The following is a 25,206-nucleotide window of genomic DNA, read 5'->3' as shown; positions in this document are numbered from 1 at the left end:
GAGGGATTCGAACAGTTTGTATAATAGGGCATGTAATTTCTATTCTACATTATAAGAATTACCTACCTCTTTTTTATTTTCGAGAAATATCTACATTCTTTCTATAAAATGAAATATAGGCAGGAATAGTGCAAAGTGCGCGGATGGATTTGACGGATTTTGTCGTATGATTATCTTTCCTTTTCTGTTATTTTTAATTTCACTGTTTCACGGTGGCGACTCAGGCTAAACGAAAGACTGGTCATGATAACGAAAGTGGAAGAATCCCAGGAAAATCAACGCACATCGCTTTTGCCCATTACAAACCTTACTTGGCTGAAGCTAAGATCAAAGAAGGAATCCGCGCCAGACGTGAGCCGCCTCTGCCCCTCAAGGGAATTCCAAATTTTCATGTGTAAACAGAACATGAATGATTGAAGGGCAATTTAAGTACAAATGTGACTAATGTTTTTTTTTCACATAAACCTGAATTTTGCCTAAGACCTACTGAGTTTGGTTGTTCACAAAACTGTACTGTGATCAAAAATATCTTTGAGAAATAATAAGCATAGGTCTTGTTCTAAAAAAATAAGCTTTTCAATAAAATTATTTCTTTATATTTTTTGATGGGAAAAAACATGACAGCACTTTTAAAAATGCATAATATACTTTAGAATATATGAATTCACACGAATTTATATATTTTGAAACATGTTTTCATTTTGAGAGATACATTAAAATATTCAGGTTGAAAGTAAATAATATAAAGTCTCAATATCTTAAGTCCAAAATTGGTATTGAGTATATCAAAAATATTTTACACACTTCAACGGGATGCTACTCGATAATGACTTTTCATATGATCGTGCAGTGTACTTCGTCCCCCATATGATCGCTTGCAATGTTCGCACACAAAGCGTTTGTTATCAAGATGGAGCAATATATGGCTTTGTAAAGCTATCTTACATTTAAGTGATTGTTTACAAATGTTGCACATAAAAGGACTTCCTCGATTATGTAGGTTCACATGTCTTTTAAGATTACCTAATTGGGTAAACTTTTTGTCACAATAACCACAGATATAGTCTTTTTCACCTGTATGTATTTTAATATGTTTTCTGAGATCATTACTACCTGTGAAAGCTTTATCACAAAAATGACATAAATGTGGCTTGATTCCCTGATGAACACGTACATGGGCAGTTAGGTTACATTTGATGGAAAACTTTTTTCCACACTCATTACAACAATAAGGCTTTTCACCATTATGAGTTCGTATATGTAGTTTCAAATGATCCTTACGGGAAAATGTTTTGTAACAAATAGTACAAGTATGATTTCTCTCTTGTAAATGAGTCTTTAAGTGTATTTGATAATTTGATTTGTTACAAAGCGTTATCTTACAATAACTGCAATTGTACACCTTTCGCTTTACGTGTATGTTTGTGTGAGAAAGAAGAGTAGATCTCGTTAGAAAACTTTTGTTGCAGTGGCCGCAAACGAAACTTTTGTTTCCACTATGCGTAAGTAAATGATAGTCACGACCAGTTACTGAGCGGAATTGTTTATTACAAATGTCACAATTAATTGATTTTTCACTATGAGACTCTTTAACGTGTTTGTTGAGATTTCCCCTCTGAGAAAACGTCTTTAAACATTGACTACATGTGTATGGCTTCTCCCCTGTATGGACGCGAAAATGAACTTGAAGAACATATTTCGACGAAAAATCTTTATGACAATCTTCACATGTGTAACGTTTGGAGGAAAAGTGGAGGCCTCTATTTCTTCGATTAGATAAAACTCTAGAATTTGTAACTCCGTTTGCAGGTAAGTACTTCCGATTCTGAGATTCGAATTGATTTTTGACAGAATTTCTGGACTCGGAGCATTTACGAACGTGAGCAGGAAAAGAGGATTCAAATTCTTTGGGTCTTCCTGAAGTATTCTCTACAGTTAGTTTTACACAACCTAGTTCATTATCCATATAATCGTTGCCAGTTGTCCCCTTTTGTAATTTCTTTCGAAAATTATCTACTTCTATAATAGATGATGGGCTTAGTGACTTCACTGTCCTGAAAAAGAAATCAAGTATCTCAGAATTGAAATATCAAAACCATTGTTTAGAATTTAAGCATTTGATGGTGTGAACTTATCTGAAAATCTGATTGCAATGATGATTATTTTGAAAGAGCAATAAATATTAATAGTGTTTTAGTAGATACTTGTATATTATATCAATTTACGTAACCTGAAATTGCCACTCATTTTTTTACAAAGCAGATAAATAAAAGCGCACATTATAAAGAGGAATAGTTTATAAAAGGTTCGAATATATGATATTACACTAAAAAATCATAAGATAAAGTGGAAGATGTCCATGAAAAAATCGAAATTATAACAAACAGTAGTTACCGGGGAAATGAGGTACAATGTTTAATGCGTAATTAGCAACATTCTTCAGTATGGTGAGTGTCGCATAAGAAAGTGATTAGTATATAGCGGTTGCAAACACGAAAAAAAAATTGATGACAATCAGGATATATCAGGATGACAAAAAAGATATAGCATTTATGACTGAGTAGGTTGATATAACCTCAAGATATTGCACAAATCATAACTAGCTTTTCTTTTTTTTCCTTTTTCTTTTTTGCGTAATCGAAAGGATTACCGACATGGGTAAGTAGTGTACTTTTCTTCACAAGGCACTGGTCGTACCATTACATCTTTGTTACCACATTAATCTTTCTTGTTTGGTTTGGGGTAAATTGCACATTCATGTACAGGGCAATAAATCAAATGCGCAAATTACCAAAGAATGTGGTATGAATGGTAACATTCTATCTTGAAGCGCACTCATGCCGTGCTTCTTTGATCCAAACAATTACTGTAGTGTTTGTTATGTGTACTAGTTCAATCGACACTTTTTTTTAGGAAAAAATAAGAGCTTATGGTCCACAACACTAAATTTTCTCCTTGAAAAATCGCCTGAAGCCATTCAAATGAACTTCCGAATGCAGTAAACACTTTCAAGTAGCGGGTATCTACCATACTACTTTCACTTCAATGCAAAAGCTAAGGAGCAAAAATTATGTACGCTATTAAATCCACGCAATATTTCGTCTTAAATGCTTTATTGAACACTTGGCTTAGGGCGGGTTTTAATGTTACTTGCATAAAAATGCTTATTTCAACATGGGGAAGTTTTCACAATAACGAAAAAACAATATCTCTCAAATTAGGAAAATTAAGCTCTGCATATAAATTCTTTATTAAAAATATACGTCCATGTTCATGACTTTGGAAAATTCGTATTCTGATGAGGAGATGGGGTCAAGTTCCTTATGTCTTCATCTACATTCAAATCGGCATTATTTCATTATGGGAAATTACTTGATCCATTTAAAAATGATTTTTTTTTTTACATGGTTAGCACAGTCTTCGAGCCTGGTTTTTATCATGTCACTTTAAAAGAAATATATATCCTACAGGGAAGAGAACATATTTAAATATACATAGTGAATCAAAAGTCTGGACACGGTGGAATAAATCGAGAACTTAACTTCGGATCGAAAAATTAAAAAACACGTGTTTAGTAATATTAAAAAATCTATCTGATGAAACCAAACTTGACCCTCTAGATCCACCCCCTGAGGGTTGGAGTGGGGTCATTTTGAAATTTCTAATGGAAACCCCAATTTTTGATTGCAGATTTGGATTCTATGGCCCAAACTATGTAAAGTTTCATCAACACTTTTCCGTCGATACATAACATGGCGCAGTAAACGGGGAAAATAAATGGCCCCTAAGTACTCCTATTTCGTTCATGGGCTTGGTAGTATTTCCGACCTCTGTTCTCGTTCAGTGTCACTGGTTCACTTCTCTGTTCCTTCTCGTCACTGGATAGAAGCACACTACACACAGACAGAAGACACAGAGAAAGGCAGATCTTCTTCATTCGGGCTTCGGGCAGTATCAGTGTTGCAAACCAGAAAATTCAAAAGCGGCGAGTAGAGGACTAAAAATAAAATAATTAAAAGTAAAAGGAAAATTGAAGAAAAGTATAGCTATTGAAGTATCTGCTTATTGCACTATGGTGTTTTTTGACTTCTGTGTCTAAGATGAAAATGTATTGATATAACTGTTTTCTAATCGCTAAAATATGACATTCGTTAGGGTCGATTGTACCATTCTCTGATAAAGATAAATTATCTGAATGATCCAACCTTGTCGCGGTAGTAGATCTCATCTTACACAAAATAACACATGACCACTGCGACCAGTGTTATCTTATCTGACGATTAAAAGATATCAGGATAGTGTAGAATTGGCCCTATAACGTGCAAATGTTCGAATGGTGTGAAATTATCAAAAATAGCCTGTAACTGTCAAGCTAATTTATGTTTGAAATAACGGGTGAACCAAAAGTTTGGCCACGGTAGAGTAACTGGAGAAATACACTTCTGATCATAAAAGCGCAAAAAAAAAAAACGTATTTAATATGTTTCAAGAAGCTATCCGATGATATCAAACGCAACACTCCGCCCCCACCTTCTGAAAAGGAGTGGGGGGCATTGATTTTTCAAATGGGAACTCCAATGTTTTATTGAAGATTCGGAGACTGCATCCCAAATAATGTAAGGTATAATCAAAACTTTTTCGTCGATGTGTGATATCATGCTGTAATCGGCGAAATTAGATGCTCCCCTCTTCGTTTATGAGCTTGATATTAGCTCCGACCGTCTGTACAGCGGGGGACACTTCTACATGGTACACCTTAGCCGTAAATCTCCATATGGCTGTACCATTTAGAAGTGTCCCCCGCTGTACAAGGTGCAGTATTTTGAGAAATACGTGTCGAATCAACAAAGTTATTCAATGGTACCAAACACGATACCGCACCCTACCGCTAGGTGGGGTTAGCTGAAAGATATGAAATGGAAGCTTTTATTTCTTATTGCAGAGTCGGATTCTGCGCACAAACCTGTATAAGATTTAGTCGAAACATCGTTGTCGCTGTGTGACGTGGCGCTGTAATGGCGAAATCAGGAGAACTTCCTATATGAACTTTAATTAGCTTCAATGCTGTAGACGTGATGAAAGAAGTATACATGTGATCAAAAAACAAAAGAAAATGTGTGACTCTTGGGTTTGTTAGGGTGTTTATCGTTCCTTTTCCGCAGTGGGACGAGAGAGACGGGACCTACAGTTGAAAGTGAGATCCAAACCTCTATTAGGTTTTGGAACCGAGACGTTCCCCATGAACAATTGCCGACGAAGTTCGTCCGACCGTCGTCGATTATTGGGTGACAGCAGCGAAAAGGGTGTGCTAGTGCTGGTTCAAAGGCGGCTGCCTATTTGTCGGCTTGGCAGCGGACACCGTGACGGCCCCGCCGCTGTTCAGGAACGGCAGCTATGAGACAGACGGTTGTCTTGGCCCAGCAGTGGCACGACGTCGTCCTCCGAAGCGACGGCATCATGATTTTCGCCATCATTTCGGCTGATTTGAGCGAATAGTCGGACTGCGACTCACGAGACTGCTCGCAGTCTCGCATAGTTTTAGATGGGTGAAATTATTATTGAATTCTTTCTTTACTTCTTCTTCTCCTTATTATTATTATTATTATTATTATTATTATTATTATTATTATTATAGTATATTATATTATTATCTGCTAGTAGTTGTAGTAGTAGTAGTAGTAGTAGTAGTCTGTAGTAGTATGTTTTATTTTTATTTTTAATCCTTTCATCTTTTAATTTTTAAATGTCTATAATGTGCAGTGGCGTATTTAGGGGGGAGGCTTCCGGGCTTAAGCCCCCCCCGAAATCTTACTTAGTATAGTAAAGTAAATGAAATATCTTGCAGAATTTTCACATTTCCAGGCAAAGTCCCCCTGAAAGTTAGCAAAGCCCCTCCCGAAACAAAATCGTAAATACGACATTATTAATGTGTCATCAATAAATTGATCACATCGGACCCTAGACAAGATTAGATTCTGTCGATCCAATATAATTTCAAAACTAAAGGAGTTACCACTAAAGAGCATTGTGTGAACAGAGTGCACATTTCAATACATATGTACGGTACCACCTTAATTTCGTGGCATGGATGGGGCCACGGTGGCTCAGTGGTAGAGCGTTCACCTCTGGTGCTTGGGGTCCTGGGTTCAAAACCTGCTCCCGCTAAATGAACTTTGTGGTGGACAAACACCGTGTGCGTGGGTTTTTTCGGGGATCTCCCGTTTCCTCCCACTTTCTTAATTCCACCATTTCATTCATCTCTCTCATAATCACCGTCTCCTTTAGCCTAACCGGCAAAATCGTGGGACCTAAAAGTCAAAAATTTCATTTCATTTTCGTGGCATGGAGTCCTCTTAAGTACGTTGATCGAACTTTCGTTCGGGATAGACATGACGAAGGTTATAGGCGTAACCTGTAATTTAGGCATTATAGTGGAGCATTTGTACAAGAAGTGATACCTGTGTGTGAGTGTGTGTGTGTGTTATTCGTTTCATTATTGTTTTCTCTTCTCACATGCAACGTATGGATGTGTGAATTATAACACGTTTAGTGGCACGTGACATGGGATTGCAACATTGGGATGGCATTGCTCGTTCGTTCATTCACATGTTAAAGCGACGTTCACCTGAGCGATTCGTTTATAAGTGGCAGGTCGTTAACGGTGACGGATCTGTTGGTAACGATTCTCGGTCTAACAGCAAAATGTCTTTCTTTTTCACCCCAAACAGTTAATTTACTTTCGCCGATTATGGAGCCATATAATCCATCGACGGAAAAGTGTTGATGAAACCTTACATAGTTTGGGCCGTAGAATCCAAATCTGCAATCAAAAATTGGGGTTTCCATTTGAAATTTCAAAGTTGACCCCATTCCAGCCCCCAGGGGGTGGGTCTAGAGGGTCGAGTTTGATTTCATCAGATAGATTTTTTAATATTACTAAACACGTGTTTTTAGGTTTTTCGATTCGAAGTTAAGTTCTCGATTTATTCCACCGTGTCCAGACTTTTGATTCACTCTGTATACGAAAAATAGAGTATTTCGTGGGACTCTCCCATTGTTACAATCATAAAAATAGTTAATATATAAATACTCTTTTAATTTCTTATTTCCTTAAGTACAGAATATATTTCGCTTCTTCATTAGTTTTAAATAGTTATAATATTTCGGGGATAGATGCTTACATTTATGACTGTTATGGTTTTATGCTTACTTACGTGCTAATTTTCTTGGTATTCCTGAACATTATGGGCCTTATGCAGAGTCGTTCTGACGTGTGATTAGTGCCATACTAAAGAGTTCGACTAACATTTGTTTCCTGCAGTAGTCCGGCTTTCAGTATGACGCTAATCATATATCAAAATGACTCTGCGTAAGGCGGAAAATATTCAGGTCTGCTCTCTTGTGTGACACAGAAAATATCTAAGTACTGCTTTTGTTCCTTCTCATCATTCACAAATAAGTTTTGGTATATATCTATGTTCAACAACAAACTACTTTTTATTATTTTTCTAATTCAGTCAGAATTTTATATTCTATCTGAAAATAATTATTAGTTGTTTTCTCAGCATTACTACTCTCTTGATGAACGGTTAGGATTTTAACAGATTCCACAATATGTCATTGCAGACGTTCGGTGAAAAGAAAAGAGAAATGATTTAAGCAAATGTAAGAGCATATAATTATACACTTTTGATCCAAAACTTTCGTCAGAAACGAGATGATTCTTCAATTACGATAAAATTTCTCGCGTTTCCAGAAGACATTTTTCCATTTGAGGAATTTATACAGAAAGCTTGAAAAGAGTAAACTGGTGAGAGATTAAAAATTTACTTTCAGAAGTGTATTTTTAGATTCTACAACATAGACCAAACAAGAGGCGGCTTGTAGCTAAATAGGGATGAGGCACAGAAAACTGGGTTCTAGCATCCAGTAGTGATAAACTTAGTTGGCTCCCTTTCTCAATACCACTTTGAAGCTTTCAATAACCTAATGAGTATAATAACAAATCAGTTACTTCAGGAGGGTCCAGAAGGCCAGGTTTCCCCTATTACTTTGTTTCTTTTTCTTTAGACACCTTTGTCCAAAGTATTTTTTTTTCTTTTTATTCTCATTTATTTGTTCTAGTATACGTAGGAAGTTGCAGCTTATATGTTTCAAACAATGAAGTTACTGATGTGCTATTTAGATTTAGGATGTGTTTCCAAACTCCGATGAATATTACTTAAATGGATACAGCCTTCGGAATATGTACATTTTTCTTTATACGAAAACGCAAACATAGTCAACAAAATAATCTACCGAGTACAATAGTGATAGGGTCTGATGAAGCCAAGTAGATATTGATTTTTGATCGATTTATTTTTTTTAGTTTTACGTCCCTATATGAAACGTGGACCTACTGATAACGTAGAATCCGAACCACATGAGCCCCAGTCGGGAATCGAACCCGGGCCCCAACGCCAAAAGCCGCGTATGCTAACCGCTTAGCCACGGATGAGTTCGCCAAGTAGATAGTTGGCGAAACTGTTACACGTTGTTGATTTGCTCAGCAAGTAATTTAAATGGGAAAAATCAATATTGAGAAACAAGATAGTTTGCAGAAAATTCACAATGTTATTTACATCAGTTTTGCTGATATTTTCCGCTTCTGCTACAAAAATGCATTTCACAAAAACGTCACAGTTGTCTTCTCTTATGTGCTTTTACTCAACGTTTTAAGCTTCTTTACAAGAAATTCAATATAGAGTACTGTATACTTCAAAACCATGTATGTGAAATTACTTGCAAAGGAAAGATTACACTTCTTGAAGGAAACTAAATATTTAAACGTTGTTAATACGAAGGAAACAACATGTTAATATTACTTATATATAATCAATGCTTATGCTTAAATTTGATTGATCTGCTACACTCTTTACCTTATTTAGACAACAACAAACGTCACTTATTAGTAGAAGCAGGCGAAGTGTGCTCGACAGCCCTTGGTTTGAAAAGTCTCAGGTCCGATCCCAGGTCAAGAAGTGTGGGTAGGTTTTCTCCTTTTTCCTTTCCTCCGGAATTTCTAGTTTCCTTCCACGTTCTCGATCCACAAGTTATTATAATTCACCTTTATTAATCTTTTAATCTAAAGGGTATAAGCACAGGAAGGAGAAATAGAAATGTGAATTCATTTAATTAAAATCTTTCTTAAACTATTTTTGTTTTTTTATGAATACTTCATTGGTATATTTCTCTTAGAAACAGTGATTCTAATTTCATACACTATCATGACCTACGATTCAATGTTGTAGGACACAAAAATATAATACCCTGCCCGCCACTAAAAATACAAGACCGAGGAAACAAGATAGCAGTGCCATAGTTGGCAGGCAAAGACGTGATCGTACAAGTAGCAACATGATTAACCGTATGTACTGGACGATGGGTTACAACGTGGCGACAGCGAAGCAGAGCTAGGAAAACTCGATAGGACAAGCTGTCTGAACGGTTATGAGACGGCGATAAATCGAGAAAACGGGCCATTGGACGTACTCCTGGCGTAGGCAACCCATAGAGCTTCGAAAGGATGGAGTAGCTCCACAGTAGGCGAAGAATTTACGAATGTGAGAGACGTACGTCCACCTCAGAAGATGCGTTCAGTATGTGAGAGATCGAGGAAACGATTCAGCAAGGAAAGAGGAGAAACACTGTTTCCAGGAAGAAAGTGTGAGACAGTATTTGCAACAGGAAGGTGGGCTCATAAAATGTAGTACCGGCAGAGTATGTAGTAAAGTGACTACGATCGGGCGCAACGTATCGTGAATGGCATCTAGTGCGTCTGAGAAAGTAACTGACACCCCACAAGAACACCTGGTGTACCAGAGAGAAGACGATTCAAAACACAAGCTTCGAATAGCTACATTGCTCACTAGCGCCAAATACGGAAGCAGGATTCGCGTAAAAATATCATGCCCTGCAATTTTTCACTATATACGTGATACAATTGTAGTCGCCCACGGCGATTGTAGTATGGGGAATCCGTAGCAATGGACGCTGTGCAAATATGACACATGACGTAGAGTTGTTCGTGGGGACATCCACTGCTGTGTAAGAACTTCTAGTTGTAGCACCAGCATGCAGGAAGTGGCTGTCCGATCTGCGGAACATAGCCACACATACTTCCGGCTTCTGTTCCGCTTTATATGAATTGGTCCTTGGAAGCCGTTATGTTGCTCCATAGTGCCTTCGTGGAACTATTCACACCATGCACTTCGCTGTGCCCGCAATCGGTCCATTACGAGCAACAATGTCACGGAAAGATAAATCACAGTCGTGATACACCATTACTTATCTGAGATCAAAGGCGAAACCTGCTGGAAATATTGCCACATTCGATGGCGAAGTATCTTTTCATCGTATTCGGATAGTACGTTAAAAGAACCCTTACCTACAACTGAAATATGACTCTTTAACCGGCCTCTAGAACACGTATTTTATTTTGTACCTTGTTCTAACTTTGTTATACCTTTACATTAGAACAAAAGAGTAACGTTATTATTTTATCATTATTAACTTGCATACCTCAAATACTGACACAATATCTCGCAAGTGCACTACGTTTTAATCTATTCTATAACGTAGTTTTTCATGAATGACAAAATCAGACGTAAATGTATTTAGGGTTTGCAAGGCTCGAATTGTACACGACCGTGTAACTAATAGGCACGCCGAACACACGTAAATAGATTTCATATTAGAATTCGCTTTACTCTCTCTTTCTCTCCCTGATCTAATTCTGACCATTTTGTTTAATTCACTGTGGTATCATTTAGCATCTGTGCCTGAAATTATCTGATATGAGAAATGTCTTAGTTAAGAAACTGTTTGGTGCGGAATATTCTTTACAAAATTACCAAAAAATAATCTCAGTTAATGTCATACAATTTGCGCACCCCTGAGTCAGTGTATATATTTTTGCATAGTTGATCCTAAGGTAGTTCCCTTGAAACTACTTCTTTGTTGTATATTTTCAATTGATGTGTCAGTCTGTAGCAATCAATCTTGTCAAATTACTCTTCGAGTTTTGACTACTGTTACATATGAGACAGATATATTTATTCATCGTTACCCAGTCATCTTATATCGGTAATAACTTAATGCAGTACGTTTTGAAAAGAAAAAAACAATTAATACCGAGTTGCCGACAGTCGGCTTAGAGCATTGATCTTAATGTTTCTGAATAGTTCATATACAATGTATAATGTCACCGAAATTTCTTAAAGATTGCTTATGTTTATTTAAAGCCTTGTGAATTTATCTTAAAATTTTACCATTGTCTGGGTTCTAGATACTCAAATCTTTAAAGTGCGAAATTTTCTTAAGCCCATTAAACTAACAACATTGAAATATGTTATACCTTTGGAGAGGTTTCTATACCTGGTTTCAGATTATTTACACCCCACTTTAAAGTTAACAAACACATTGCACTTGTTTGAATGTTATTGAATAACTCAACTCTAGAAGTACCATTGCGGGTCAATTTTGTGCGCAGGTTCTAATTTACAGTTTATTGCATAACAAAGTATTTCTTAAGATCTTTTGTTGTTTTTATGTTTCTGGTTTGAACATAATGTTCAATTCTGTAAGCTCTGTATTATAATATCACTAATTTATTTTTTTTTAGAAAACAATATAATGCATATGCTCGGGCAAATTTGACTTTCGCAAATATTAGGTGTAACCTATCCTTGTTTTCACCAAAATTCTTACCCATTCCAAAACCAACAGTTTTCTCATTTTTAAGTTACATCTATCTCTTATTAAAACACTGAAACTTACAAAGAGTGTGATAAATTTTATCCTACAATTCTACGTGAAAACATACTTACAACGCTAAAACAAAACCAAAGAAAAGACTAACATAAAACTGCTTTAGTAATCTGAGGGATGTCATGTATGTAGAACACAGTAGAACTACTTTAAAAATATAGAATAGAACTACTTTAAACGTTTCTCTTCTTAGATTATTTTTATGTTGAATCCAATACATATAGTGCAACAATTGCATGAAAAGAACGCAGGGAAATTTAATCAACACCCTCTTTTGGTATTTCATGTAGCATAAACGTGCTCTGTATTTCAAGGCTTAAAAATAATGAAGAACACTAAAAATTTTGAAAGTAACCTAGGTAGTATCTAAAAACGCTGTTATATGAAGTAATAATAGTTACCACATTGTTATGTATAGTATACAAATTTGACTGTCCAACAATTCTAATGACATAAACTATCACGGAAATATATGTTCTATAAGAAAAGGTTACATAAGAATGTGTTATTAATTTAATTTAGCTGACTTTCTATTTTTTTTTTCTTTTCTTTCATGAAGACTCACTGCAATTCAAGAAGTTGTGAGTGTAGTAAAGAGCATTAATACAGCAGATGAAGGTGAAGGAAGAAGTTACATATTTGTCGGCATTACCTACAAAATGGAATCAATATTAATCAAAGACCAAATTGACGAAATTAGAGACACAATCTGAGGTTTTAAAATTTCTAAGTGAAAATCCTTTCAAACAGCAGAAAATATTCTGCTAAAATGAAAGATCCATACGAAGAGAAGTTGCTACATATTACTTACGTTATGGCACTCGTAATGCAACAGTGAAAACACAAAGCACAATGGATTTTTGTTTTACCGTTAGTTAACAATACATCTCAAACGGAGGAGAATCTATCTGAGGATTTTCACTACTTTCAGTTTGTTAAAACTTGGTCACAGCAAAAGAGAACCTACACATGCTACTACTACTACCATTACAAAAAAAAAAAAAAAAAAAGTTCTATATCCAGAGATAGTATTTATCATTATATAATTCGACCAACAGTCGATTTTGCCATCACGAAAGCGCCTTTGTTTTTGGTATTGAAATTCCGTATGTATAGCATCTATTGTGATGTGTTCATCAGTATCAATTAAGTTGCACTTCCATGAACATTGAGCATTCAACTAAATTACACTTCCGTGAGCATTCGGCAAGCAAATAAATTACACTTTCATGAATACTCGGCAATCTGGAAATCGACTGTTGTGAAGCGGACAATTCTGAGTGGCATTTCTTAACATCCTACTTAATTGTTGCATTCTTTCTTTCATTGCATTGTCTCAATATAGAAAATTCATTGAAATCTCTCGTTAAATTGTTGAGGGTAGTTTCCGTCTTCGATAATTAAAAATATTTATAATGGAAATAATGTTTAATATGATACCTTCACACCAGGAGTGAAAACTAATTTAATTTGACTATCATTAAAAATTCAACAGATCCATTTCATTATTTCTGTATTCCTTGGTCTCTGCGCATAACTTGACAACAATACAATCGACAACTGATATTTGCATGTCAGTAACATGTAATAAAATATCCACAATTTAAACCAGTCGTAGTAATTTCGTTTACTCTAACATTTAAAAATATATATATACACAGTGAATTAAGGGGATCTGATGACTTTCAATCAACCTCTTTTCGAAGGTTTCCAGTTTTACACTTCCTCAGTGTAGTTAACTAAATCGATATATAATAGGGACGCGAGAGCTCTTTTACAATTTGAAGAAATCTTAATAAATCTTACCTTTCAGTTTGATGCTGTATGCTAAGCGCAGAATATTTGAAATTATCTGGATTTTTATCAATTACTTTGTCAGCATCTTTAACACATAAAGGCACACTGTTATCTGTATCCAATAAAATAAATTCAAGATTTAAATTTCGCGGCTTTCCTTGAATTTTTCTTTTAGTCGCGGGAAATAATTCATTATATACACTTGCATTAGGTGGTAGATGTTCAAGTTTACTTTCTCCTTCTATTTTAAGGCGTTCTAATGTAACTCTCAGAAATTTACTTTTTGTATAAGTGTGCTCTTCTTTTGGAATAGTTCGTGACGGAACCAAATCTTTCTTTAATTGACATTTGAAATTCTTCAGATTCTCTTCCATCTTACGCGATTCCTTCCATACTTCAAGCACGCAAGGAGATTCTATAAGGATGAAGATGAAAAGACACGACTAAGTTTTACGTTTTTTTTTTTTTTTTTTTTCACTCCATACCTGAAAACAGAAGAACGCTTGAGTTTACTTACGGAGGCAAATATTAGATTACAATTAAGCAACAAATGGAAGAATATGTTATTAATATTCAACTGTCTTAGGGATGCCACATTAACAGAAAATGTGAACATATGACAATGTCGACAAGGTTCGTATGACACTTTTAATACATTGTTTCTTCTTGAAAGAGGTATACTAATTATAAAATCAGAAATTACTTAAACATTACTTTCAATTTTGAAAATACTGATGTATGTTACACACTTTGTAGACAAATAGTGTTCATACATATACTCGAAGCTGAACAGCTTACTTTCTAGTGTTATCAGTTCACTTATACCACGCTTCTCTTTTAGAATAAAAGGGAACAACAGGAATTCAACTGCGAAACAACTATATATGATGCTCATCTCTAACGCAATAGGCAAATCTCAGTATTGAAGGGCTAGTAACTTGGAGCACTAGTTTTATTAGAATATCACTCTGATAGTGTATAAAAACATGAGCAAGTTAGTTGTCCTAAAGTAAATGCTAGTAAATAAACGGAATCTCTAACATGAACCTTCTTAAGAGATTTCAGGAATGCAGGAAATATCTTAGTTTCGTCACAAATTTTGTGAACATTGTAACATTTTCAGAGTACTAATAACAATTTATAGCAATTTCTCTATGTTTCTCCGAAACATAATTACACGTACCTATTTTTCTATGCTCATGAAATATGTCGGGTTGATAACAAAGCATTTGAAGTAATAGGAGGAGAAGTCATAAGAAAAATGTACATAACTAGACCTTCGAACACACCTTATAGTTCGCTGTTTTAAATATAAAGCTTCTCTTTTATTTAATTTGGTGATACTACTAGAACAAAATACCATTTTGGCAAAAACAGAAAACTTGTTATTAGATAAAACATACGCCTTTCAACTTCAAAAAATCGTTAAAGAGGAGGAGTTGTTAAGATGTTCGTTCTGTATCCATACGAGAGAGGAGTAATAAACATAATATTCTGCTCCAGTGAGTGAAGCACCCAACGTTTCCTTTTATGATTTTCTTATGGACCTCCGAAAACATACGAAACAGAATGCTGTCAGGATATAATAAGCGGACCACCATATACCAAACATTAATCAGTTCAGAGCTAACGAAAGAAAGAATATAAATACACTTATGTACGTATGCTTAGACCACTATCTCGTGGGATGATATTGAAAAGAAAAAGTTACAGTTTCAAAGTAACAACAGAGGTAATGAATTTTTCTCAATTTTCCTCTTGTTCAGACACGAAAAGTCCCAGGCGCCAGGTAGTCATGGCGATTGTAAACACGGAGCAGGATATTTAGGCGCGAGACATTTGGGCGCAAAGGCGTATATGTAAATAGGATATACTTGAATGGATTATAATGGGTTTCATAAGTAGAACTCGGATGTATATGCACCAAAACACTTGAAAATAGACAATAATATCACAAAAACTGCCAGAAGAAAATAACTGCACCACTTAAAAGCATCAAAAAGGTGAAATTTGACCTCAATTTTATTTAAAAAATCATCTTCAAAAAACTAAATTTTCGTTGCGTTATAGTACGTCCTATGGTAAACAATAAATGAAAGTCAATAAACAATAAAACAATAAAACAATAAACAGTAAACAATAAACAATAAAACAATATAACGCAGAATAAAATACGGGTTGAATTATTTTGTTTCTACAATGGTATAGCCTAGTTTCAGAAAAATCGGAGACCATGACCTGTAGAAACTGTTTCCAGCGTGAATCTGTATTGAGCTACAATAAAATTTGCTGCAGGCATTTTATGACATCCCAAAATAAACTTCTGGGAAATTACTTATACCTCCAACCTAAAATAATAGGTACTTTTAATATTTATAACTTATAGCTATTTATAACATCGTATTACTGTTTATTACTGTGTATTTGCAACAAAGATAACTGGATAATAATCTTTACTATATACGTCTTTGTTTATTTGGGAGCAGAAAACATAAAATCGAAAAGAAAAACACATTCATTACGTTCTCCCATGAGAACAAATATTCGCTAAAGTGGTGGTAATGTTGCTGTAACGTACTATCGACGTACAAATACTTGCAATGGCCTATCTACGACGTTAATGTTTCCCTCCCAAATACGAGAATTTTATCTGGATTGAAACTGTTGGCAGGCAAAAAATTCTGTGCTGTATCGGAGGTCTACTGATATACAATGAACTCTATCAGAAAAATACAATCTTGTAAGTTCTGAGGCTGAGAAAGAAGAGCGTGGTTTGCTTGTCTCTTTCTCTGACAAGTTTCTTTACTGCATTTACATTTGGTCTTTGGCCCAGTACAGAATTTGGTAACTCCTGAATCTCAGATGTTAAAAGTTGAGACGGAATCTCCGTAATGTATTCGGCTCGGCGTTTGAATTTTTTATTCTTAACACATAGATATATACAGCATTACTGTCCTGGTAATGTTCGCTTAATCTCCTCAGAATCTGCGAAAATAAGGGTAAAATAAAGATTGATGTCAAAAGAAGAAAAGAAAAAAAGATTACGTGTAAAAGTCACTGTAACATCACAGATAAAAGAACAGCATAAGAGTACCTTTCAAAATGTTTTAGCAATGCAAAACGGTCATACCACAGAATTTTGATAAGTGGTGATCGCTCGACTAGATTTCATTTCTCACATATTTGGTACATTGAACGACATATACAAGCAAAGTTGAAAATAGATTTTGAGAGGTTTTATTAAAATGCACACAACTCAGAGAATATTTAAAGCTGTCTTTATGTTCTAGTCTCAAAACGGCAACCGGAGAGCTTGGTTTAAACATTTGTAGTAGAAGCTGTGGTTAAAAAGAACTTATCTCCGATTTGATGATAGGAATTTTTCCTGAATGACATATTCTAATCCATCCCAATAAAATCCATTGGCCTACATTTTACTTACATCTGGGTGTTAAAATCGCGGCACTTCAGTGGTTGTTTTATTTCTTGTATGTTATAAATTACGTCATTAAATGCGACGATAGGTCCATTGTATTCCAATCCCTCTATGAAATGCAGCTTCTAAAAATTGATGCAAGACACTTACAGAACGTTTATGCGATTGAAGTTTGGCTAAACGTTGGCCGGCACACCACATGAGTTATCGATAAAACCAGCGGTATCTTAGAATGCTGGATATAACGTCTTTGTTACAGAGTATTATTACTAAGAAGCTGGTCTCCGTGTTTTGTTAGACCTAACGAGAAGAGTCATATGTTATTACGTAACATTGGTATGTACTATACAAAATTCGAAAAGAAAACTGACAGTCCAATGGGAGATCCAAGTAAAATGTAGGCCACCTAATGGAAAGAATAAGAATTCAACATCGCGTACACATAAACAATATTTAACGGTTAAAAATCAGTAGTGAACTGGCTTTAGACAAACTCGATATATTGCATGTAAAACGGCTTGAAATTAAGTCCATCAGATAGAGCAATACAGAATTACGGTAGTTTTGTTTTTTTAATTAACTTTCCTTGTCATCTCTCTCTTTCCTAGATGTGACTCAAAATTTATATATTCAAACAATATTATTTATCAACAATCTGACCCACACATTCAAAGAAAATTTGCAAGAATGAAATATGAATCTTACCTTCCCAGTTTCTGAACATGTGGGTATCAGCCTTGCATTTGTTAATTTTAATCTCACATCGCAAAAACTTGTTCTTCCCATCGGAGTTCTGACTGTCGAACACATATCGAAACCCGTTGTCTGTGATGATCACTCGTTTATTTGTAGAAAATAATTCCATATTCATTTGGATAAAGGGCTTTGCGCCCAATTGTCATGGACCCTGGAAATACTATTTGGCACCTAAATAATTAAAAAAAAAAAAAATTACAAACATCCATGCTTGAAGTTTCCAGTTTTGAGAGCCGGCGCTTGGATCAGAAGCCTCCGAGCACTCCTCTTATTTATGATACTCTTTCGGCAGCTTAACCATCCGTCTGCCTTTATTCGTTACAGTTTTCTTTATCTCCAAACCACCACGCTGGCCATTAAAAGATCACTCTTGTAGAAATATAGTAAAAAGTTAAAGCCTATACAACACAATTCTTTTAGCACTAAGATAAGAATAGTAGCAGTAATGGTGTGGGGTGATGAACTGCTAATATGTACAATAAAAAGTAGAAATTATCTTTTTAAGACATTACGAGCTTTTCGACCGATAAAGTTCTTATTTGTAACTGTAGCATAATAGCATGGAGATTCACAAGAGATGATCAAAATATAGGAAAGTTATAATACAGTGACTTAGATGTTCAAAATCTGCGTGTCATTTAATTTGAACTGATATAATACTTAAACACTTAAACTATTAATGGTTTTGTTGGAATGGGATAAGGTAATCATGCTCATATGTATCCAAAATAACATTACAAAGGGTCTTAAATGTGTTTTACATTAGGAGAATATGTCTTATAAATACTTACTTTTAGAGTAAAAAAACAAAACAAAAAAATATAATACTGGAATATAAAAGGATTTGTTGAACATTTCAATAGGACTCAGACAGAAATAACGAGATATAACGTCACGCGAAAATAATAGTTTCTGTTGGGTTGCCGTATGCTGTTCATTTTCGCATTATTTGAAGCGTTGATTATCTGCAAAAGGAATTTTATTCTGAACTTTTTGGCATGTGCTACATTGAGGACTAATTCTACAAGATGGTAACTCTAAATTACAATCTCTGGTCAGAAAAGAAATATAGTTTCTGATTTTTTTGAATCAAAAAAGTGTGATATAAAAGTTCTTTCTAATGAATTTAGCACGTTAACGACAAGTTCCATCTTTAACTCTAAACACCGATTTTTCACACGGGGTCTGTACTTATAAGTCAACGCCTGTGGGAGTACCACCATTCACCTCGACGATGGTGAAAACTACCGACTTGACACTAATATCGGTCATTTTGGATTATTTTTTCATGTCTCAGAACCCCCCCCCCCCTCAATAGGGGAACCCCGGCCTGCATACTTGAAGCTGAACTTGCAAGTTATTGCTAATGGAAGTGTCACAATTGATCTCAGCGACCAAGAAAACTATGAATTTGACACTAATATCGGTCAGTTTTTTTTTTTTTTTTTTTTTTTTTTTTTTACATTTTTCGGTATCCACCTTTCCGGTGACCCCGATCGGCAGCCGAATGGGGTCAATTTTGAAGTTCCGCCATTGATCTCAGCGACAGCGAAAACTATGAAATTCAAACTAATATCGGTTACCTTCTACTACTTTTGCATATCCCCTGAGACACCCTTGGTTCGAAATTTTAAAAAACCGCTTCATCTGAAACTGGGGCCTAGACGAAGGTACCCGTGACGTAAGTTTGGTAACTCTCGGTCCGCTTGTCTGGTCCCCAGGCCGCACACAGACAGACAAACAAACAACTTTCTATTTTATTCATATTAGACTACAATCTTAAGTAATAACTTCTCTACATTTTAATGTTTTCTTGAAATATTTTTAAAATATATTTGCTGTTTCTCCATATTTCTGAAAGCACATGCGACAATAATTTCGTACAGAAGTGTACATGATAAATTAAGATATTAAACAATTTTGTGGGATATTGAATGTGCTGACTTTTCTTCCACTGAATACGGCGGAAGGAGACCTTTCTCATTTAAAGATAAATTGTGCTGAAAGTAACACTTGACTTTTTATTAAATGGAAAATTGCATAAGGTGCAATCTACCTTAAACAACGTTTTTGGAAAGAGATTTAGAAGGTTTAAACATTTTCCAAACAAATGTTCAGCATTGACAGGGCTACCATTAGAACAGTGTACTATTAAAATAACGAAAGAATGGAGTCGTTCCCGTGTTCTCCTCTTGGTTACAATTATTTCTCCTGCAAAACCATTTGTAATGAAAAGATTAAACTATTGCAGTAACTCAGAATATTGAACCCAAGCGGGATTGTATCCAAAAAAAAAAAAAAAAAAAAAAAAAAAAAAGAAAAAAAAGAAAGAAAAATCGTAAGATCATTAGATTCTGAGAATATAAGATTATAATTGATTTCATATAGTATACATTTTGCTATATACTAGGTTTTGAGAATACAAAATTGTGAATTTGACAAGTTACACGATATATATCATTTACAAAATGTACTTAAATTAGTGTTTTTTGAGATATGCATTACGAAAATAATTTGACAACTTGGTGGATATATAATGTAATAATTTGTGTGTAAAATGCTAGAAGATACTGACTGATGTAAGGTTTTGAAATTTTACTGTATAATATAATGTAGTTTATAAAGTATTAAAATATTCAACAATGACTGGCATTCACGGCAAACCTGTAGTTATGCCGTTCACAGTTTTATTGTGAATTCTCGCCATAAACTTGCCGACAAAATTATAGGAGTATGAGATATGGATTAAGGAAATACTGGAAGAAACGGAATCAGTTATATGACTGGTGAAGATTATAAGCACCATTTGCAAAATTTAGATATAAAATGATATAGTAAGGGATGTAAATAATGCCATTGAGCTGAGGTATGTATATACTGTATGATTATAACAAACAAATTATATTATACGAACTTGGGAGTTTGACCACCCTTGATGAACTTCTGCGTACCCCACTGCTGGGAATGTGCTTAGTGAAATAATGTCCAAGGCGATGAGACTCGCGGAATTCATAGTGAAAAATATTTTCGAAAAGTAACATTGGAGGCAACAGAATCCTTAGTGACAGAGTGGCTCCTTGCTCAGACAGGATTTTTTCCCCCGACAAACCTCGCAGTTCATTTTAGTTAATACTTAATATTCTATGATTGTAGGTATGCGGGTTTATTTAAATCTGTACACAATTATTCGGGCATACGCCAATGGCAAGATTCTAGAACACAGGTCTCTCTTCCCATTTAGGTGTAATAAAGGCAGAAAACAAAGTGCTCTGCGCGGCTCTAACCCGCCTTCACTCGCTGACGATCGTATTGACGACCTACCTACCAGGGCCTTTCATACTACCTATTTCTCGAAATTCTATACGTTAATTCACATGCAAAAGAAGTCCGAGTACCTCTTCAAAAATTCGAGTCAAAGAGAGAGAAGACAGACCGACGTCTATTACTAATGGTGGTTCAGGGTTTATTAATAGGACTTCATCTCTATTTGTACATAATTCTCACTTACTTTACAAAATGGTTCCTTTTCATCATTTGTAAATTAGTATTTTGCTAATTTTGGCTGTTCCTTAGCATTGGAGCCAGCTTTAGTACCTACTTTTTCGCGATATTCTATTCCGATGCGGTTGTTTTATGGTTTCATACGTTAAATTACGTTACCAACATTAAATTCAGACAGCATTGCAGAGCGAGCGTTAGCGAATGAAGGCGGGTTAGAGCCCCCCATGGCACGTTGTTTTCTATCTTCCATACCAACAATTCATTTTCTTTTCTCACATAAATAACTTCCACTTACCTTTCCGTTTTGTATAAATCCCCTACTGCAATAATAAATGTGTTCGATACCTTCTTGACTAACTTGAACATCACTATCAACTCATTTCTTCGTAAATCATCCTACTTTTTGCTAGTTCTGGCCCCCAATACTAAACAATTACCTTACTTTTTAGTGCAAATGGAAATTGAACTTAAAAAAAACTATATTTTTAGTTATATAAAGTACCGTCAAATAATTTTAAATTTTTTAACTTCCAAATTCATTAAAACCTACAAGCAAACCATAATATATTAAAATAAAGTAATTAGTCATATGGTTCTTATAATCTGGAAGATAAAGTGAAGAAATGGAAATAAATTCCTTCCCCGGAATTTATATGCCAGGGAAAAAACCCGGGAATATTCTCATTTTTTAAATTCCTTCACACCGGGAATATTCCCACTGCCCATCACTACTTGTGGCACGTCTGGACGTCGCATTTAAACCAATAGCTTAAGTTTAAACTTACTCCATCAGTTTCAAACCTACAAAAACAAACATTGTTAGGATAGGTTCTATTGGTTTAGTTTAGATTAGGTTTGCGCCGAAAGACTTTACTTAGGCTAGGACAGTGACTGGAACCGGTTCATATAGAAGCTTCAATTATCACTTGAATTCAGTAAACCATGGTTCTCACAAAAAATTAATACATCCCCTTTATTGTTCTTAATAATTCTGTAAAACTGAATGCGAAAATATCACACTCAATGCAACGATTCCCCATTCTATACGACTACCACGCTACTGAACGACTGAAACCTACCGCGTCTTGCAAATAGTACCCACATTTTCATGTCGTTTCTTGTATTAAACTTAAATTGGCATATTTTTAGAATTGGGGGGTCAGAATATTTTGCTCAAATTTTGTACTTTCTTGGTATAATTTCTTTTTTTCTTATTGATTAGGTAGGTTAAGTTAGTTTATATCAGATTAAGTTGGGATATTTGGGGCATCACTCGAGCAGACGGTTCTACTAAATTTTCACTAATTTATTGCATTTTCCAATTACGTTTTTCAGAACATGCACTAAATGAGGACCTACTGCATAAACCACGAACCAACTTGTGCTAGGTGGCAACTAAAAAGGAGGAACGCCTTCTAACCGAGAAGTCAGGAGCGCAGCACGGGGACACGAGCGGAGCGAGGAGGTGCGTCCGTAGGAAGCAGACGCGTCAGCGACGGGGGCATACGCGTAAACGAGGCTAGTGGAAAAATACATGAAACATCCGCAATAATATTTACATGATGATTTTACCTGATTTTGGGCCCCCAGTTCCAAAATTATACCCATAAATTTACTGCCAAACTCAACACCTAAACATCACATACAAACTTCAAATCATTATTTTTATCTCCTTTCTGGTGTAAATTCTAATATTTTCTTCACAAAAAAACGTAGAGGCAACTCTAAACTTAACCCAAACCAATAATGGCAAAGCTCTTTTAAAGTGATTCTAACTACATAACATTTTTTTTCCACTCCAAATAATTCGTAAGGTACTAGAAGTGCATTCCCTGATGAAACAACTACACACATAATGAATTCATGAACTGACAGGTAAAATATAAAACGAAGATATCCATTACACTATTACTGTAATGGTAATAGTATACATGAGAACCCCCTGATCTGCTTTTCTTATGTGTTCTATTACCACTTCTACATGAAATAACACAAATTTTCTACGTAGTGCAATAGTAAGAAGTATGCATGTGCACAAGACATGCGATATGCGTTAAATCCCCCCCCCTACACACACACAGTCAGAGAAAAAGTACAAGGGCACTACACATGCAGATATAAAGTACAGGTACGTTCTTTTTTAATTTCGTATCAGTCGATAAGTAAATAAAAGTCGCTTTGTTACCCCGTTTGTAAGTTCGTACATATTCAATGAATAATCCCTAAAAGTATAACCGTACTGCTCCTTCAGGAACTGATGCAGCTTCGAGTATGTACGAACTTACAAAGGGGGTAACAAAGCGACTTTTATTTACTTATCGACTGATACAAAATTAAAAAAGAACGTACCTGTACTTTATATCTGCTAGTGTAGTGCCCTTGTACTTTTTCTCTCTGTGTGTGTAGGGGGGGGGGGATTTAACGCATATCGCATGTCTTGTGCACATGCATACTTCTTATTGTTGCACTACGTAGAAAATTTGTGGTATTTCATGTAGAAGTGGTAATAGAACACAGAAGAAACGCAGATCAGGGGGTTCTCTTGTATACTATTACCAGAAACTGTTTGGTTGCTTTCCCTATACTAATTTAAATTTCATTGCATTCTCAAAGAACACAACGTAAATACGTTTGTTATTTGCGTAACATTTTTATATTCCACTTGTAAAATCAGTAATTTGTATATTTATCAATAAGTTATTATTAGATCAGCCGGAGTATGTTTAGTACAAGGGGTCCAGAAGCACGTAAAAACACAAAATTTACAGGAGAAATGAATGATGCAAGTACTTAGACGTAACGTAACGTAACCTAAACTTACCTAATATTATAGAAATAAGCGTAATTCTATCATTTTTTGGAAAATTATGCGGGATCCCTTCACTAATTTAACATAAACTAACCTAAGCTAGCCTATACTAACATAATCTATTCTAAACTAACCGAATGTGAACAGAAATTACCAAAGTTGCAACATTTTTAGAGAAAAGAGCTGGACCCCTTCTGCTAAACATAGGCCGATCAGCCGACAAATACAGTATATTCACCTCAACAAAAATATTAAAAATATGTCTTTTAAAATTTTATTAAGTCACTTTGACATTGTTGTTCCCACTACGAAGAACTCCCATCTTAAGTACGCACAGTGATGCCAATTCCTTCAGAGCCGTTTTCCCTTCACAAGCTTCAGACTTTCCCTTTCCCGGACAAAATTTCCCTTCATCCAAACCGTTCAAGTACTGTATTTAGTAAACGTATTTTTAATCGTTTTCGCTTCCACTCCCTCATGCAATCTTATAACCACATACAAGCAGATAGCTGACAGCCTTGCTTTGAGCTTACGCAGAATTTGAACTTGATTTATTGTTTAGGTATCTAAGGCGTCGCGATAGAGGAGGGGAAAGGATATGGAAAGGTGTAGACCAGAACCTATTTAAAGGTGCAATCTCTGCATTTGCCTGGTGTGACTGAGGAAAAACCCTATAAATACCACAGTCAGGACGGACAACCTAAATAAATCATAAAAATATAAAATAAATATTATGTAAATTTAATTTTTATCCTAGATATCATAATAGATTTTAATATTAATGTACCCTAAGGTACAAAGAAAATATTAAGTATATATTTGGTATGTACTTACTTAAGAACAGCGCTCCCATATTTACTGAAACGAATACGAACAGTTACAAAGAAAACTCTAGCTGCTATTGTCTTTGGCTGTACACGAGGAATGTTCGTAAGCACAATACAAAGTTTAGAGATACGGAATTCTTAAGAATTTATAAATTCAGTGCTCAGTCACCAGAAAATTTGTAAACTTACACAAACACACACACTAATGACCCAGTATTCGCCCATATATACATATTTACATTCACGACACGCAGATTTTCTTCTCTTACGTC

At 35.2% G+C, this 25,206-nt stretch overlaps 1 protein-coding gene across 5 annotated transcripts; it reads right to left on the bottom strand.

Annotated features, from left to right (window-relative positions):
• Positions 1-571: 571 nt before the first annotated feature.
• Positions 572-24,537, bottom strand: LOC145693500 (uncharacterized). 5 transcript variants are annotated; one of them, XM_081769564.1, is made up of 4 exons: positions 24,346-24,533; positions 17,747-17,968; positions 13,615-14,090; positions 572-2,054 (listed from the first exon to the last, which is right to left on the bottom strand). In XM_081769564.1, exons 3-4 carry the CDS (start codon positions 13,977-13,979, stop codon positions 806-808), a joined length of 1,614 nt encoding a protein of 537 aa, XP_081625690.1. In that variant the 5' UTR covers positions 13,980-14,090; positions 17,747-17,968; positions 24,346-24,533; the 3' UTR covers positions 572-805. The 5 variants fall into 5 exon arrangements, with proteins under 5 accessions (XP_081625690.1, XP_081625691.1, XP_081625692.1 ...); XM_081769565.1 differs by lacking the exon at positions 24,346-24,533 and adding an exon at positions 24,120-24,240; XM_081769566.1 differs by lacking the exon at positions 24,346-24,533 and adding an exon at positions 21,594-21,715.
• Positions 24,538-25,206: the final 669 nt, after the last annotated feature.

Source organism: Thermobia domestica, chromosome 8 (genome assembly GCF_964235325.1).
Source record: "Thermobia domestica chromosome 8, izTheDome1.hap1.1, whole genome shotgun sequence".
NCBI lineage: Eukaryota > Metazoa > Arthropoda > Insecta > Zygentoma > Lepismatidae > Thermobia > Thermobia domestica.
This window is presented reverse-complemented; position numbering and strand designations above follow the sequence as displayed.

What these genes read in the sequence shown, in the direction of transcription:
- LOC145693500 (XM_081769564.1), bottom strand. Translation starts at nt 13,979, where the DNA reads ATGGAAGAGAATCTGAAGAATTTCAAATGTCAATTAAAGAAAGATTTG. An exon ending in ATACAGCATCAAACTGAAAG is followed by an intron (nt 2,055 to 13,614) that starts GTAAGATTTATT and finishes TTTCTTTTTCAG; the next exon opens with GACAGTGAAGTCACTAAGCC.